The sequence below is a fragment of the Tenrec ecaudatus genome, chromosome 12 (assembly GCF_050624435.1).
Source record: "Tenrec ecaudatus isolate mTenEca1 chromosome 12, mTenEca1.hap1, whole genome shotgun sequence".
Lineage (NCBI taxonomy): Eukaryota > Metazoa > Chordata > Mammalia > Afrosoricida > Tenrecidae > Tenrec > Tenrec ecaudatus.
Window position 1 is genome coordinate 48770778 of NC_134541.1, and position 13096 is coordinate 48783873.

Consider the following 13096-nt stretch of genomic DNA (forward strand, 5'->3'; position numbering starts at 1 on the left):
AATCCAATACAATTAGCTTCCAAAATGCTCTTTATTGCTTCAGTTCATAAACAGTAGTCAAGTCTGTGATCTATAGCAACTAATTCCTTCATGGAAACTTGTTTACCCTATTATCACATGAAAATAATCTATAGCTTATTTAGGCATTGCCACCCGTGAAAAATCAGTCATACATGTACCTATGAAAAGCATCTGTCAGTCACAGAGCCCAGCCTACACATGTATTCCATAAAACAGGTGTTGTTGTTATTTTTCAAGTTGTTGTCAAGTCAATTCCCACTCCTGGCAACTTGCTCCTGGTCAGAGTAGCATCGTTCGCCACACAGTCCCCAGGGTCCTCCTTCGGACACCATCTCCAGGCCTTTTCTTCAGGGCATCACCGGGTGAACTCAAACCTCCAACCTACTAGGGAACAGTGAAGCAGGCTAAGCATTGACCCCCAAGGACTCCCACATTAGGTGTGTCAAACTTACTGCCATTGAGTCCATTTCAATTTACAATCACCCTATGGGATCAAATAGAAGTGTCTCACATGGTTTCTAAGGCTTCACTCTTCATGGGAACAGGCTGCCATCTTTTGACACGGAGCGGGGCTGGTGGGTTTGAACTTCTGACTTTTAGTTAGCAACCAAGATGCTTTAAACATTACACCACAAACGTTTGGAGGCTGAACTTCCTCCAACACAAAACTGTTTAGTCTCCTGGCAGAATATTGAACATTCTTTGCTTATACCATTTGTCTGATAAAATAAAAATTAAGAAAATTTAAAACCCACTACCTTCAAGACAATTCTGACTCACAATGACCCTCTATGGTTTCTGAGACATAAGTCTTCACAGAAGCAGGCCGCCTCGTTTCTCTAGCAAAACCCTGCTGAGTTTGAAATGCCAGCCTAGAGGTTAGTTGAACAATGCACACCCTCCGTCCATCACCAGCAAGGTTCCTGAGAGCAAGGATATTGTTGTTGCTATTCGCTTCCCTCAAGTTGGTTCCAACTCATAGTGACCTGCTATGCAACAGAATGAAACGAGGCGTGGTCTTGTGCCATCCTCACAGGTCGAGGGCCTTGTGGTGGCCACCGTGTCACTTCATGTCCTTGGAGACTGTCCTCTTTTTCTTTGACTTTCTGCATGATGTCCTCTTTAGGGATGCCCTTTTCCCTCCTGATAGCATGCCCTAAGTACATGAGGGGGTGGTCCACCAATGTAGTGTCTAAGAGGCATTCTCCTTGAACTTCCCCCTAGACAAGACTTGTTTATTCTCCAGGCAGGATTTCAATGTTCTTGTTTGACACCATAATTTACATGCATGAATTCTCCCATTTTCCTTATTCATTCTCCAGCTCATACATGCAGAGGAGGTAACAGAAAACACCATGGCTTGGGTACTCTTAGGCTTCAGAGTGACACCCTTGCAAGAGGCCCAGTACAGATTCGTCCAGTGCAATTCAGCTTTTCATTTCTTGACTGCTGCTTCCATGGAAGCTGACTGAAGATCCAAGTGGAATGAAATCCTCTCTTCTTATCATGATGTTTACTGTTCTGGTTGAGAAGATTTTTGTTTCCTTTTCATTGACTGGTAATCCATTCCAAAAGCTACAGTCTTTAAACTTCATCAGCAAGTCCTCGAAGTCAATCTAGGGTTTCGTTAAATTAATATATGATCCTGCTTTAAACAACAATAGCACGGTGGGAAGTTTCCTAGTGGATGCTTGAAAACGTCAGCGTGAGCTTGTTCTTTCTGAAGACATACAAGGAGCCGTGAAAAAGTGTCACTACTCGGATTCCAGTGCCTTTACACACAGTTTCATTTCAAACAAAAGGTCTTTAAACTGTGATCTGTGGAGAGCTAAACACATGTGATCTCAACACACCTGTCTTTGTCTCACTGGAGTACCTTCAACAATAAAGCTCAACGAAGATACAAGGGATCTGTCGAGCCGTTATATTCAAGGCACAGAATCAGTTCAGAGGGTCCTGGTGAGTGAGGGTATTCCCCAGGTGGACTCTGGACAGACTTCCTCAAAGGACGCCCAGCGGTCATGAAAGACGACCAGTAAGAAGAAGACTGAGCACCGCCCTGGGGAGAAAGAGTCGTAGCCAAGAATTTTTGTTTCCGTTTTCCATGCTGACAAGGTCCCTGCCCCTGCTCTCCTATGTGGATTTACTGGGAATCTTTACACCGTCCGCCACACAGTGCTGATCTTGCCCCCTAAGGCCTACTTCTGCTCTCCACACCCCAAACTCATTTAAAGGAACACGGCCGGAGTCTCTGGACAACGCCCAGATTCCCATTTTGAGGTGGTGTAAATTAAAGAAAAGAATTCTTCCGGGAAGGGCTGCAGGGAAGAAACTGTTTTGTGAACTGCACAGACCTAGATGGAGGATATGCCAAGAAATGATAGTTTCTTATTTTGATACTTCCATTTAATAGTATATTTTGTAGCTACATTCTTTTTACTTAACTGTTATATACAATATATAAGAGAATCACTGGATAAATATTTTTAAAAGAAGACAATTTTTATAATGAAGTGTTTACTATCAATTTTCAATTTCTGTAAACAACAGTTCATTGTGACCTCCAGTATGCATTGCTCTGACAATATGACACAACAAATGCTCTTTGCAAGTTCAGAGATATGAGTATTGATTTTTCATCTCTAATATGATTATTCTCGTAGAGTACCAACTTACTGCCAGACATTGTGCCAAGTATGGGTCATATAATGGTCACCAAGACAGATGGGGCCTCTGCTATTATGGGGCTTTTACTCTGGAAGGTAGTTAGTTTATTGTGCCAACCTGGCCAGTAAACACATGTGGGGTTAATTGAAGGGCGGAGGGATTAATGGCTCAGTGAGCCTCGCCTTTCTAGTTCTAGGGTATCTTGCTTTCTGATAGTCAGACCAGGGTGTAGCTGCCTTAGCCAGTTTCCTGCTTTATCTGGCAAGGCTCACTTCCTGCAAGACAACCCTGAGGAGAAGCCACATGGACCTGCCCCAATGCAGCACTGGGTGCTGTAGCAGCCATGTGGAGACCCCTGCCAGCACTGAGATGCTTACTCATTCACTGATTCAGCTTTCCTCCTGCAGTCAGCATCATTGCATCTGTTTTGTGAGATGGGGGAGGACTTTGTGGATTAGTGTCGGACATATGGGATAATGTTGAACTTGTGGGTTGAGGCAGCACTGGGTAGGGATGTTTTCTTGATGTGCATTTAACCTTTATAAAGAACTCTCTTATACATATGAGTGTCTGTGGATTTGTTTCTCTAAAGTACCCAGACTAAAACACTCTGTAAGGGACAGTGAACAAAGGAGCTCTCCCCAGGGTGTTATGAGGCGTGGTGGCGGATAACACGCCGATATGTTATGTAGAGGAGAGCACTAATCAGAATCCGCTCATATCCAGAAGCCTCAGAATTGCGCTGACACACAAGACCATAGTTTAAAAAAATTAAATTGCCAAATACTTTATTCTCCTTGCATCAGTAATCAATGTCTATAAAAGCAGCATTTAAGAAGCTAAACAAAGTATTAGTTGGGGGCAAATCTGCAGCAAAATACTGTTTTGAAGCTTTAAAAGGCAAATTCTTTAAAGCTTTTAAATTTTAAATTATTTAAAAGACAAATTCTTTAAAGCTTTAAAAGGCACATTCATGACTTAGGTGAACTTGACCCAAAGCATGGTTTGTTCGCTCATATCCGTACAAAACTTGGACAATATATAAGGAATCGAGAAGAGCTGATGAAATTAAACTGCCGTATTGGCGACGGGCGGGGGCGCTCCAGAACGAGGGTTCTGGCAAGTGGAAAACAGAAAGGTCATCTGACAGTACTAGGAAAGCCTAGCTCCAGGGACAGGGACAGGGACAGGGACATGACTGGATGAGGAAGCAAATGGGGAGAAGAGAATGCATTTGCTTTCCTCAAACCAAAGCTGAAGGACTGAATTTTGCTGAGTGTTTGTAGCAATACTAACTGGGGGACACATGCATGGAGGTTAGGCTCAGACCTGGACGATGTGGTCACATGGCTAAAGCACAGGTTTTTGAGGGCACCTGGACTCAGGTCACAGCTCTAAGTATGTCAGTGGGGGTAGGGTGGTGGTGAGAGTTACTAATAGGAGCCGTTCGGCACAGTGCCTGGTATACAGCAGCTACTAAATAAATGGAAGTTCTATAAGGGGATGTTGTTTTAGAAGGGCCATTCCAATTATTTGGCTAGTAAATTGACCTCTATTATTTTACATCAGATTCTGCCAGTAAAAACGATCAAGTAAGGAATTTCACAAAACTAGAAAGGCCTCTGAAAGTCCACTCATCCAGTGCCCAGCTTCCAGATATTTTCATCATCACTGTCATTTTAATAATGAAGCCACCAGGGACCCGAGGATTTAAGCTGACCACCCACGGTCACTCAGCCATGAAGTTCATTTTAAATCAATGACTCTCTGTGCCCTCAGCAGTCGCCTAGTGTTTGCAAATAGCGAACATAATTTCCGGGACTACATGATACAAGAATTAAAAAGCTGCCGCTCCTACTACTGCAAGTACTTTATAAAATGAGATAAAAGTGCATACGCCAAAGGGAGAGAGCAACGATAAAGTGACAGCTCTAAATAACAGCCAGTTATGAAAATGATCATGAAGCTGTGACAACCCATATTAATGCTTACGATGTTCAAGAAAAAAATCAGAATGCATATCCTATTCACGTTGTGACTATAAACCACCAAGTAAAATTATGTACAGATACAGCAAAGTCGGCAGATGAGTTGATAAAACGACTATAGCTGACCGGCTATGGAGGCACAATTACAGTCCTTTTTATTGAGTGATTATCATGCTGTTGGCAGAAGAAACACTCCATCACTTACCCTGGGTTATACAGCATGACAGCGGAGAGATTCTCACAGGACTTGGAGAGGTCAGTCATAGATAGACTGAAGGAGGACAGGAGGCCACTCTAAGAGCAGAGCACAGGGCAGAGCCATTACTTCCATGGGTGAGAGAGTGCGGTGTTCTTGACTCAGTGCTTTGAATTGCATGAGGGCAAGCCCTCCTAGTTAGCGCACACAAACACATAGAGTAATGCATTGACAAGTCAGGGGCAGTGAGCAGGATATGCATACTTCTCAACCCTTACACTAAGTTCAACGGGACGCTGGTATTCTAAGGTCGGAGAGGCTGACCCAGTCCCTGCTGGCATCCGGCACCGGGCTGTACTACTATAGTAAAAGGGGGAATGGTGTCTCGCCATGCCAGGTTCCTAACAGGCAGATGACCCTGGAGGGATTTTGAGGGATAAAGATGAAGGGGGGAGCAGATCAAGGGAAACAAGTAAGTAAGAACCAGTCCTATTTTTCTCCCGTGCAAACTTATTGGCCAACTTATTTTCCCTCTTCTCTCCCTTGGCAGGTAGGTTGCAAAAAGAACCCTCCAGCGAGAAATTCAGCTAGAATAGTTAAGAGAGCAGCTTGACTGACTTACTCTGGACAGTCTGAAAAAGGCTAGGATTGGTAGCCTTCTCACCGCTCCCCATCGAAGGCAGTGGAGACGGCACTCATCCCTGAGTTCAATGGGCCTTGAGGAAGCGGGGAAAAGTCTGTGGTAGGGACAAATGTTGGCTATTGGCGGGTCAGGGGACAGGGCCGAGCTGACTACCACCCTGCTTGGGGAGTGGGTGGGCTGGGAGTATAATTTAGAAAGTTGTCTTTCTTAATTTCTTATCTCAGACGCCTGTAGCAATGGAATAAGCATTGTTGCCCACAGACAGTGAACAATTATATACAGAAGTCGACCAAGTGCCTGGCTCATAGGAATGCTAGCTGAGTCTCGCTCATCTTCATTAACCTCGTTCCCAAGCACAAAGGCCTAGATGAAACTCTCTCCCTCCCATTCCTTTGCTTCTCTCTCTGGTCCTCATACCACCTACTCCATCCCATAGTGCCCTTGAAAGTGCCCGTTATATGTCCCCATCGGGCCAAGTCTACAGTCTCTTCCAAATGTCCTAAATTCATTCTTTCTCTGCTTCGTACTTCAGTGAAAAATCGAATTTACTATTGCTTAAAAATAAAAATGGAATCTTTTTAATGAAAATAATTGTAACAGTGGGTTAATTCTTAAAATTGACACTGACATCCTACCCCATTTAGCATACAAGGCGCCCCAGCCCCCTTGGGGGCCGCTTCAGAGGAAGGATTCGTAGAAAGTTTCTCCTTGCCTGCTCTGCACTTGTCTTCACCTTTCTTCCCACTTCACTGGCAGGAAGCAAAACCTCTAGGATCAATCCAGTTTACAGACCTGTGTTTCAAGTGGTCCAGAATCCACAAAAGCAGACGATTCGAAACAGTGGAGGACAACCCCTGCCACTTCCCACACCACCACACACCTGCGCTCACTCCGAACCCCGCCCCACGTGCCTCACCTTCCTCTTCTCCCTGAGCGTGGCTGCTTCCTTGGGATGGTTAAAACGAAACATATTCGTCCTTCCCAAGAGGATCACAGCACCTAAAAACATACAAAAACCAGTAAGAAATAATGAACTTCTGTGTCGGCAAGTGTGCTCGTCCGGGTAGACCAGAGAATCAAATTCATAGGCACTCAGATGTGTATAAGAAAGAGCTTTTGATACCAAAGGCTCAAGTAGAAAGAAAATGTTTTGAGAATGATGATGGCAACAAATGTACAAATGTGCTTGATGCGATGGATGGATGGATGGATTGTGATAAGAGTTATATGAACCCCCAATAAAATGATTTTTTTAAAAGAAAGAGCTTTATATACAAGAACAATTGAATATTGAGAAAACATCCCAGACCAGTCCATATCAAATCTATATGTCTAATATTAGCCCATATGTCCAACACCAAGCTATAAACACCTCTTCAGACTCGCACAGCACATGCAATGATGCCAAATGCAGGAAGATCACAGGTCAGTGGGAGGAATGTATGGTATAAAGTATAATATACCAGCAGTGGTATAAGAATCTCAGCGCTGGCGGGGTCTCTACGTAGCTCCTCCAGCTCAGGGCACTAGCGCAGCTCCATGTGTCTTGTCAGCTGCAATGTCTCCCAGGGAGTGAGTGTGTCCCAGCTCCAGTGAGCTATTTATCTCTTTAGCACCTCCAAATGAGGTTATCAAGATGCGACCTGATTGACAGGCTAACCTCCACCCTGTCACTCTTAAATCTCAAATTGACAACAGAGTATGTAACTACCACAGCAAGATCAAAATCATGAATTCTAGAGTTGAAATGTAATTTCTAGTGCAGTGTAAAATAGTAATAATAAGAGGCTTGAAGCCTTAATCTCAAAAGTCGGCTTAGTAAATTGTCTCTGAGTCAACTCCAGGTCACAGCGCACCAGCGGTGTCAGCACAGAGCCACACTCAACGGCTAGCTTCCTACATGTGACGGCCAGGCTTTTCTTCCAATGCACTCCTTGCTAACTGAAACCTCTCACTGCTCGGTTCACAGGTCAGGGTATGAATCAGCTGTATTAGCCAGAGAGTCCTAAAATTGGTTTGCACAGACTATTTTAAATCTGTGAGTTTAAAAAAATATTTGACTCACAATACTAATATTCCAAAAGGTAGAAATGATGAATCTAGGCATTAAAACATGAGATGCAAAACCTAAACATTTGATTGTTTCAGAAGAAAAAGAAGCTAATTCTCCAAAGAGTCCTTTGTATGGGCAAGGAAAGCAGATGCTCACAACTGTAGAGCGTGTTTACTAATGTCTGCCAAGCCAGCAGACCTCTCCAAGGAAAGGTTGTTGTGGGGGTAGAGGGGTTGCCCCCCCCATCAGAAAAAAAATACAGCCGATTTGGCAGACAGCTATTGCTAAAATCTCCCGCAGAATCTCACCAGAAAAAAATTTTGTGTATTTCTATTCCCAGAAGAAGACAATGCTTGTTCAACATCCTGTTACATTTTAGATGGCCACATGAAACACTCAGGAAAGATTCCTGCTATTGTCAGGCCCTATTTAGTCAGAATTCAGTTGCACAGTGGCAAAGAATTCAAGGTAAACACTCAAGCGGTATAAATACAAGGATAAATAATTCATTTAAAAAATCATTGGACTAGAAGGCAAATTTTAGTACTACTGGATGGTTGGATGGATGGATGGATGGATGGATGGATGGATAGGCAGGCACAGACAGACATGCTTGTGACAAGCTGTCCAAAACTAGCATGGATTTCAAGGAAGAATGCAAGCTCCTTGTGGGTGGCGGGGTGGGGGGGGGGGTTGTGTTCTGCTTCAGCATTCTTTGTTCTGGATTTTAACTACTTTAGAACACACAGAGAGAGAATGTAAATACACTGCGACAGCACGTGCAGTGCAAAAGAGATGTTCAGTTAAGATGAGTTGGTCAGTGAGAAGTTTAGGGTAAAGAAGGAGGTAAACTTGTCTCCCCTCCTACCCAAGGAACAAAGACACTTGCTTGTAGGCACATGGGCACGGGTTGAGAGGGCTTTAATTTTCACCCGACTTAAAATGCCTTGAAAAGACTGATTTATCCTACAGTCAGTTACGATCAGGGTTCCATGTCACTGACCTACTAAAGTCTAATTTCCACCGGCTCCATGTCCGTTTCCTGGGGCTCGCGTGTTGCTTGGTTTTGGACGCTGTGCCCCTAGGATCTCAATCCCAAGGAGGACACTGAAAGTGGACGTGTCCCAGGAGCTTCCTGACTAAGACAAAGTGGGAAAACCCCTGGTGATCAACTTCCAAGACAAACACTATTATTTAAAATACCTGAATTATAATAATCTTTTCTATATTTTAAAAATAATTGTGGAAAGCTAGACAGGGAAAATTAGGATCATGGTGCACGTGGTACTCAAGAAAAATTCTCTATCACCTATTAAATTAAAACCAAAAAAGTATTGCCATCAAGCAGAATCTGACTCACAGTGACCCTGCATGATAGATTACAATTGCCCCAAAGGCTTTGCATCTTTACAGAACCGGACTGCCCCCTCCTTCTCCCACACAACAGCCCTTCAGTCAGCACCAGATAACTGGATCATTAGGGTTCTGACCGTGCACTTAGCTTCTTATAAATACGACATGAAGTCACAGCGAATCGTGGCCTGGTCACCTGTGACTAGTGCTGTCATGTATCAGAGGTAGCAGGTGTCGGCAGAACAGCAGGACAGCAGGACACTAGTTGCTTTTGTGATTAATGCAAAGGTGCTGACATCTGACCAAAAAGGTACAAAGGTTTTTTTCTCCTTTTTAATGCTTACCATTCAAATATGGGTTTATGATTGCTTGCCTTGGAGAAATCATTTAAACTTCTATTTACCCCTACTAAAGTGAAGAATACAAACAAAGTCTGGGTCTCTGGGGAAACTGATATACAATTTTTGCTCTTGAGGGTTATAGCCAATCCACCAAGAATTATTTGCTCAAATGTATGTATGTACTGGCTGAAAGTTTGTATATGTATGGGGGGAGGGGAGAAACGGGTAAAGTTTTATTTCTTTGTAAAGCCTTCAAAGCCAAATTCACAGTCACAGAGTCTACTAAGACTCATAGTGTCCCTACAGTACAGGCTAGAACAACCCCTATGAGTTTCCAAGACTGCACCTTTTTATGGGAGTAGAAAGCCCTGTCTCTCACCCAAGGAACTAATGGTGGCTTCAAACTGCTGAACTTCAGTTAGCAGCTCAACCCATCATCACTTGTCTGCCAGGGCTCATTCCTGGAGCCTTATTATACTAACTTCCCTCGGGTCAATGCCGATTCATAAGGACCCTTAAGGGTAGGGTAGAACTGTGCCTGTGGGTTTCTGAAACTCTTGATGGGAGTAGAAAGCCTCATCTTTCTCCACAGAATGTTGGTTTCAGACTGCTGATCTTTCAGTTTGCAGCCCAAGACATAAACACTACACTACCAGAGTTCCTTATAAGGTGTGTAAAACAAGTATATGGAACAGGTCCTATCCTGAAGGAAAAATGAAGAATACACATCAAATAATTGAAGCAATAGATAACAAAATTATAAACACTAAAGTACAGAAAGAAGGTATTATTCAAACTGGTCTTGCTTTTAGTAACTTCCCTTCGATTTGTCCCTGGGGTCCATTTTCTGTTAGGAACAACAACAATACATAGCTTCTGTCAATAACAATCTCAGCCATTCATTTCCAGCCTCCAACATGCTGGAATCTGCCAGCACCCACTGTTCCCTCCTGATCCATTCTTACACAAATGCTTCCTTTCTCCTTTTCCCCTAAGCTCTAGCAGCCTCTTACATCTATCTATCTATCCATCTCCTTCTGCTATTGCTAGTCTACACTCTCCCTTTGGGCTACACAAAGGCTGCACTGTCCTTCATCTTTATGTTCTTATCTATCTCATGGTAATCGCTGCCTCAGCTTCCGCCGCCCAGAAAAAAAAATTCACAGAAACATCCTGGCACTGAAAATAGCCCTAGAAATCTAAGTGTGAATCACTAGCCTTTGTCTTCCTCTTCTCCAACCTCCTACCTTAGCCCCTCTTCCAATTCTTTAGGCATTTCACCACAATAAACTTTGGTTAAGCGACAGCGATCTCATTGTTTCACCACCTATCATCACAATAAGTATGATCCCACCCTGCCGATTTCAGACTTGGGTTATTTTTGACCTTGTCTTTGGAAAGAGTCTGGTTCCAGGTAAAATAAACATGTATAATCCACCCTGTCTCTCCTGCCTAATGTAACTACAGGCTGACCGGATGCACACAGCAGTTGCTTGAAAGTCCAGAGAAGTAAACAGTAGCAGGTAGATTGGAGCAGACAAGCTTTTGAAACAACACAGAAGCGATGGGGGATTGACCATTTCTTTTTCCTCCAGCATTCCTTGGCTTGGACTAAGGGAGGACTCAGAAGTGGAGGACATCCGTGCAGAGAGAGAGGACTCCAGGACAACCGTCCACACCTAATTCAGATCTGAGGGGTGGGTACAGGGGCCCTGGCAGCAACAGGCAGCCCAGAGATGCCAGAGCGCGAGGCCGGAGAGCATCCTGCTCTCACCCAGGGAGCTGTGGTGTGAGCGGGGGAGCAAAGGCTTGCTGCCCTTTTCCTCTGTGCTCTTACTGCTTCACCATGAGAGCGGGGACCACAGAGTACATAACGGTCTAGATTTCTACCCAGAGGACAGGAAAGAACACGCCGAAGGTACCAGGAAGGACTTGGGCGATGGTAATGAAAGCTGAGAAGGTGACTGCCGAGAGCAGAGCTCAGGGCATAGAAAGGCCCTGAAGTGGCAAAGCCCTGGTACGGACTGGAACAGTACGGACAAGGGTTTGAACACGGAGCTGTCACTGGAACCGCAGCCTCCAGAGCTCATGTCCTGAATCCACCCTAAAATCCACATGGCTCTAAAAACCGTAAACAACGTCCGGAGCCGCGTAACACAGGCTCTAAAAACCGTAAACAACGTCTGGAGCCTCGTAACACAGGGTTAAAATGTTCAGTGTGCAATGCAGTTATTCAGACACAAAGAACCAAGAAAATCTCAATTTACATGGGGAGAAAAGAAAAGTCAACAGAAGGTAATATCAATATTGCAGAGAAGTTAAAATGAGCTGATAAAAACTTCAGAACACTTATGGTAAAATGATACAACAATAGGGGTGGGGTGAAACAGGGCCTCCGAGAGTAAGCAAGGGAAGATCTCCTAAGCAACATGGGAGAGGTCCCACTAGGAGGGCTACCCTGCACATCCTGGCAGCAAAGCCCGCAGCTTTAAGGCTCAAGTATCTTAAAGAGGGAGAACAGCAATGCGTGCCCAGAGACTCCCCTTGAGCATTGAGCAGCAGATCAGGCAGCTCCCTAGAAGAGCTACATGTCCCTGGCCCCTGAGACAACCAGCCAATCAAACCCCTTATGTTGCTAGCTTCTGGGGGCCCTGCTGGGTAACAGACCGGGTACATACCTCGGGGCCGTCAAAAACATTCCCCAAGCTCATTTTTCTCATTTTCCCATGTCCTCCTACTATCCTGCTTTGTTCTCCTGTGCATTCTCCACCACCGCCCCACTTGCCAAACCTTCCTCATGCAATCACACTGACAAACGCTACCAAAGGATTGGGAATTTCCTCTCGCAAGGCAATTTTGTTTCCTAACCCTATTTTATTTTCTTTGGCTTTTATACTTTAGTTCTATGATAAGCCATTTACTATTGCTTTCTAGTTCTTGGCCACTTCCTCCTCCAGTGTTGTGTTCCGTGTGAACATACACAGACAAGAGCCAGCAGGAATGTAGATTACTAAACACCCACTCAGACAAGGTCTTGCCCGTCAATCTGGTGCAAAGACATGGCCACATGCGCGATACAATAACAACTGAACGTAAGCGCCCACCACACAGCCACAACAGAGTCGTTGGTCTCTTCTTTCCTATGCATGGAAAGGAGCCCGCATGGCACAGTGATTATTTGGACTGCCTTCCACGGGGTTAGCCATTCAAAAGCACCAGATACTCTGAGAGAGAAAGATGCTCTGCAAGAGAAAGATGGGGCTTTCAACCTCTGTAAAGAGTTACAGCGTTTCTGAAACTTACAAGGGAAGTTCTACGCTGTCTTTTGGGGTCCGATGAGGTGGCATCAAAAATGATGGCAATGAATTTGGTTTGGGGTTTTTGGATTCCCTGCATATCCACCCATTACCTCTTTCTGCTCTTTCCCTCTTTCCTCACGAAACATATTTGCAGGAAACAATAATTCTGACTGGCATTCATAAAATACATTTTCTGATTATATTTACAAAGCTGGTAGCCTATCGATACAGTTGCTTATTACAATCATTACTTTGATTCTATTTCTCTCTCTTCTTCCTCACCACTTTCCCCATCTACCCATCGCTCTCATCTTTTTTCCATTTAAGCACTGAATGTTTTCAGCTCCTGACAGACCTCTCCATTATCAATGGACAAAGCCAACTGCTATACATGACCCAGCCATTCATATAACACTAAAAGCTGTACCAGAGTGCCAAGAAAGCCTCCCAAATAAAGACAAATGAGGACAAAAACAAACAAACAAACCTGAAAATCACCGAGACCCAATGGAGTACTCTGAAGAAGAGGTTCTGC

General features: G+C 44.2%; 1 protein-coding gene across 2 annotated transcripts in view; it reads right to left on the reverse strand.

The window, feature by feature from the left end:
• The window catches only part of KIF16B (kinesin family member 16B), a 240341-nt gene that overhangs the window by 113283 nt on the left and 113962 nt on the right, over positions 1–13096 (reverse strand). For both annotated transcript variants that reach the window (XM_075564014.1, XM_075564015.1), the window contains exons 16-17: positions 6432–6514; positions 4882–4970 (exon numbers count right to left, since the gene is read on the reverse strand). In XM_075564014.1, the coding sequence (XP_075420129.1) occupies positions 4882–4970; positions 6432–6514 (172 nt within the window). The remainder of the gene's footprint in view (positions 1–4881; positions 4971–6431; positions 6515–13096) is intronic.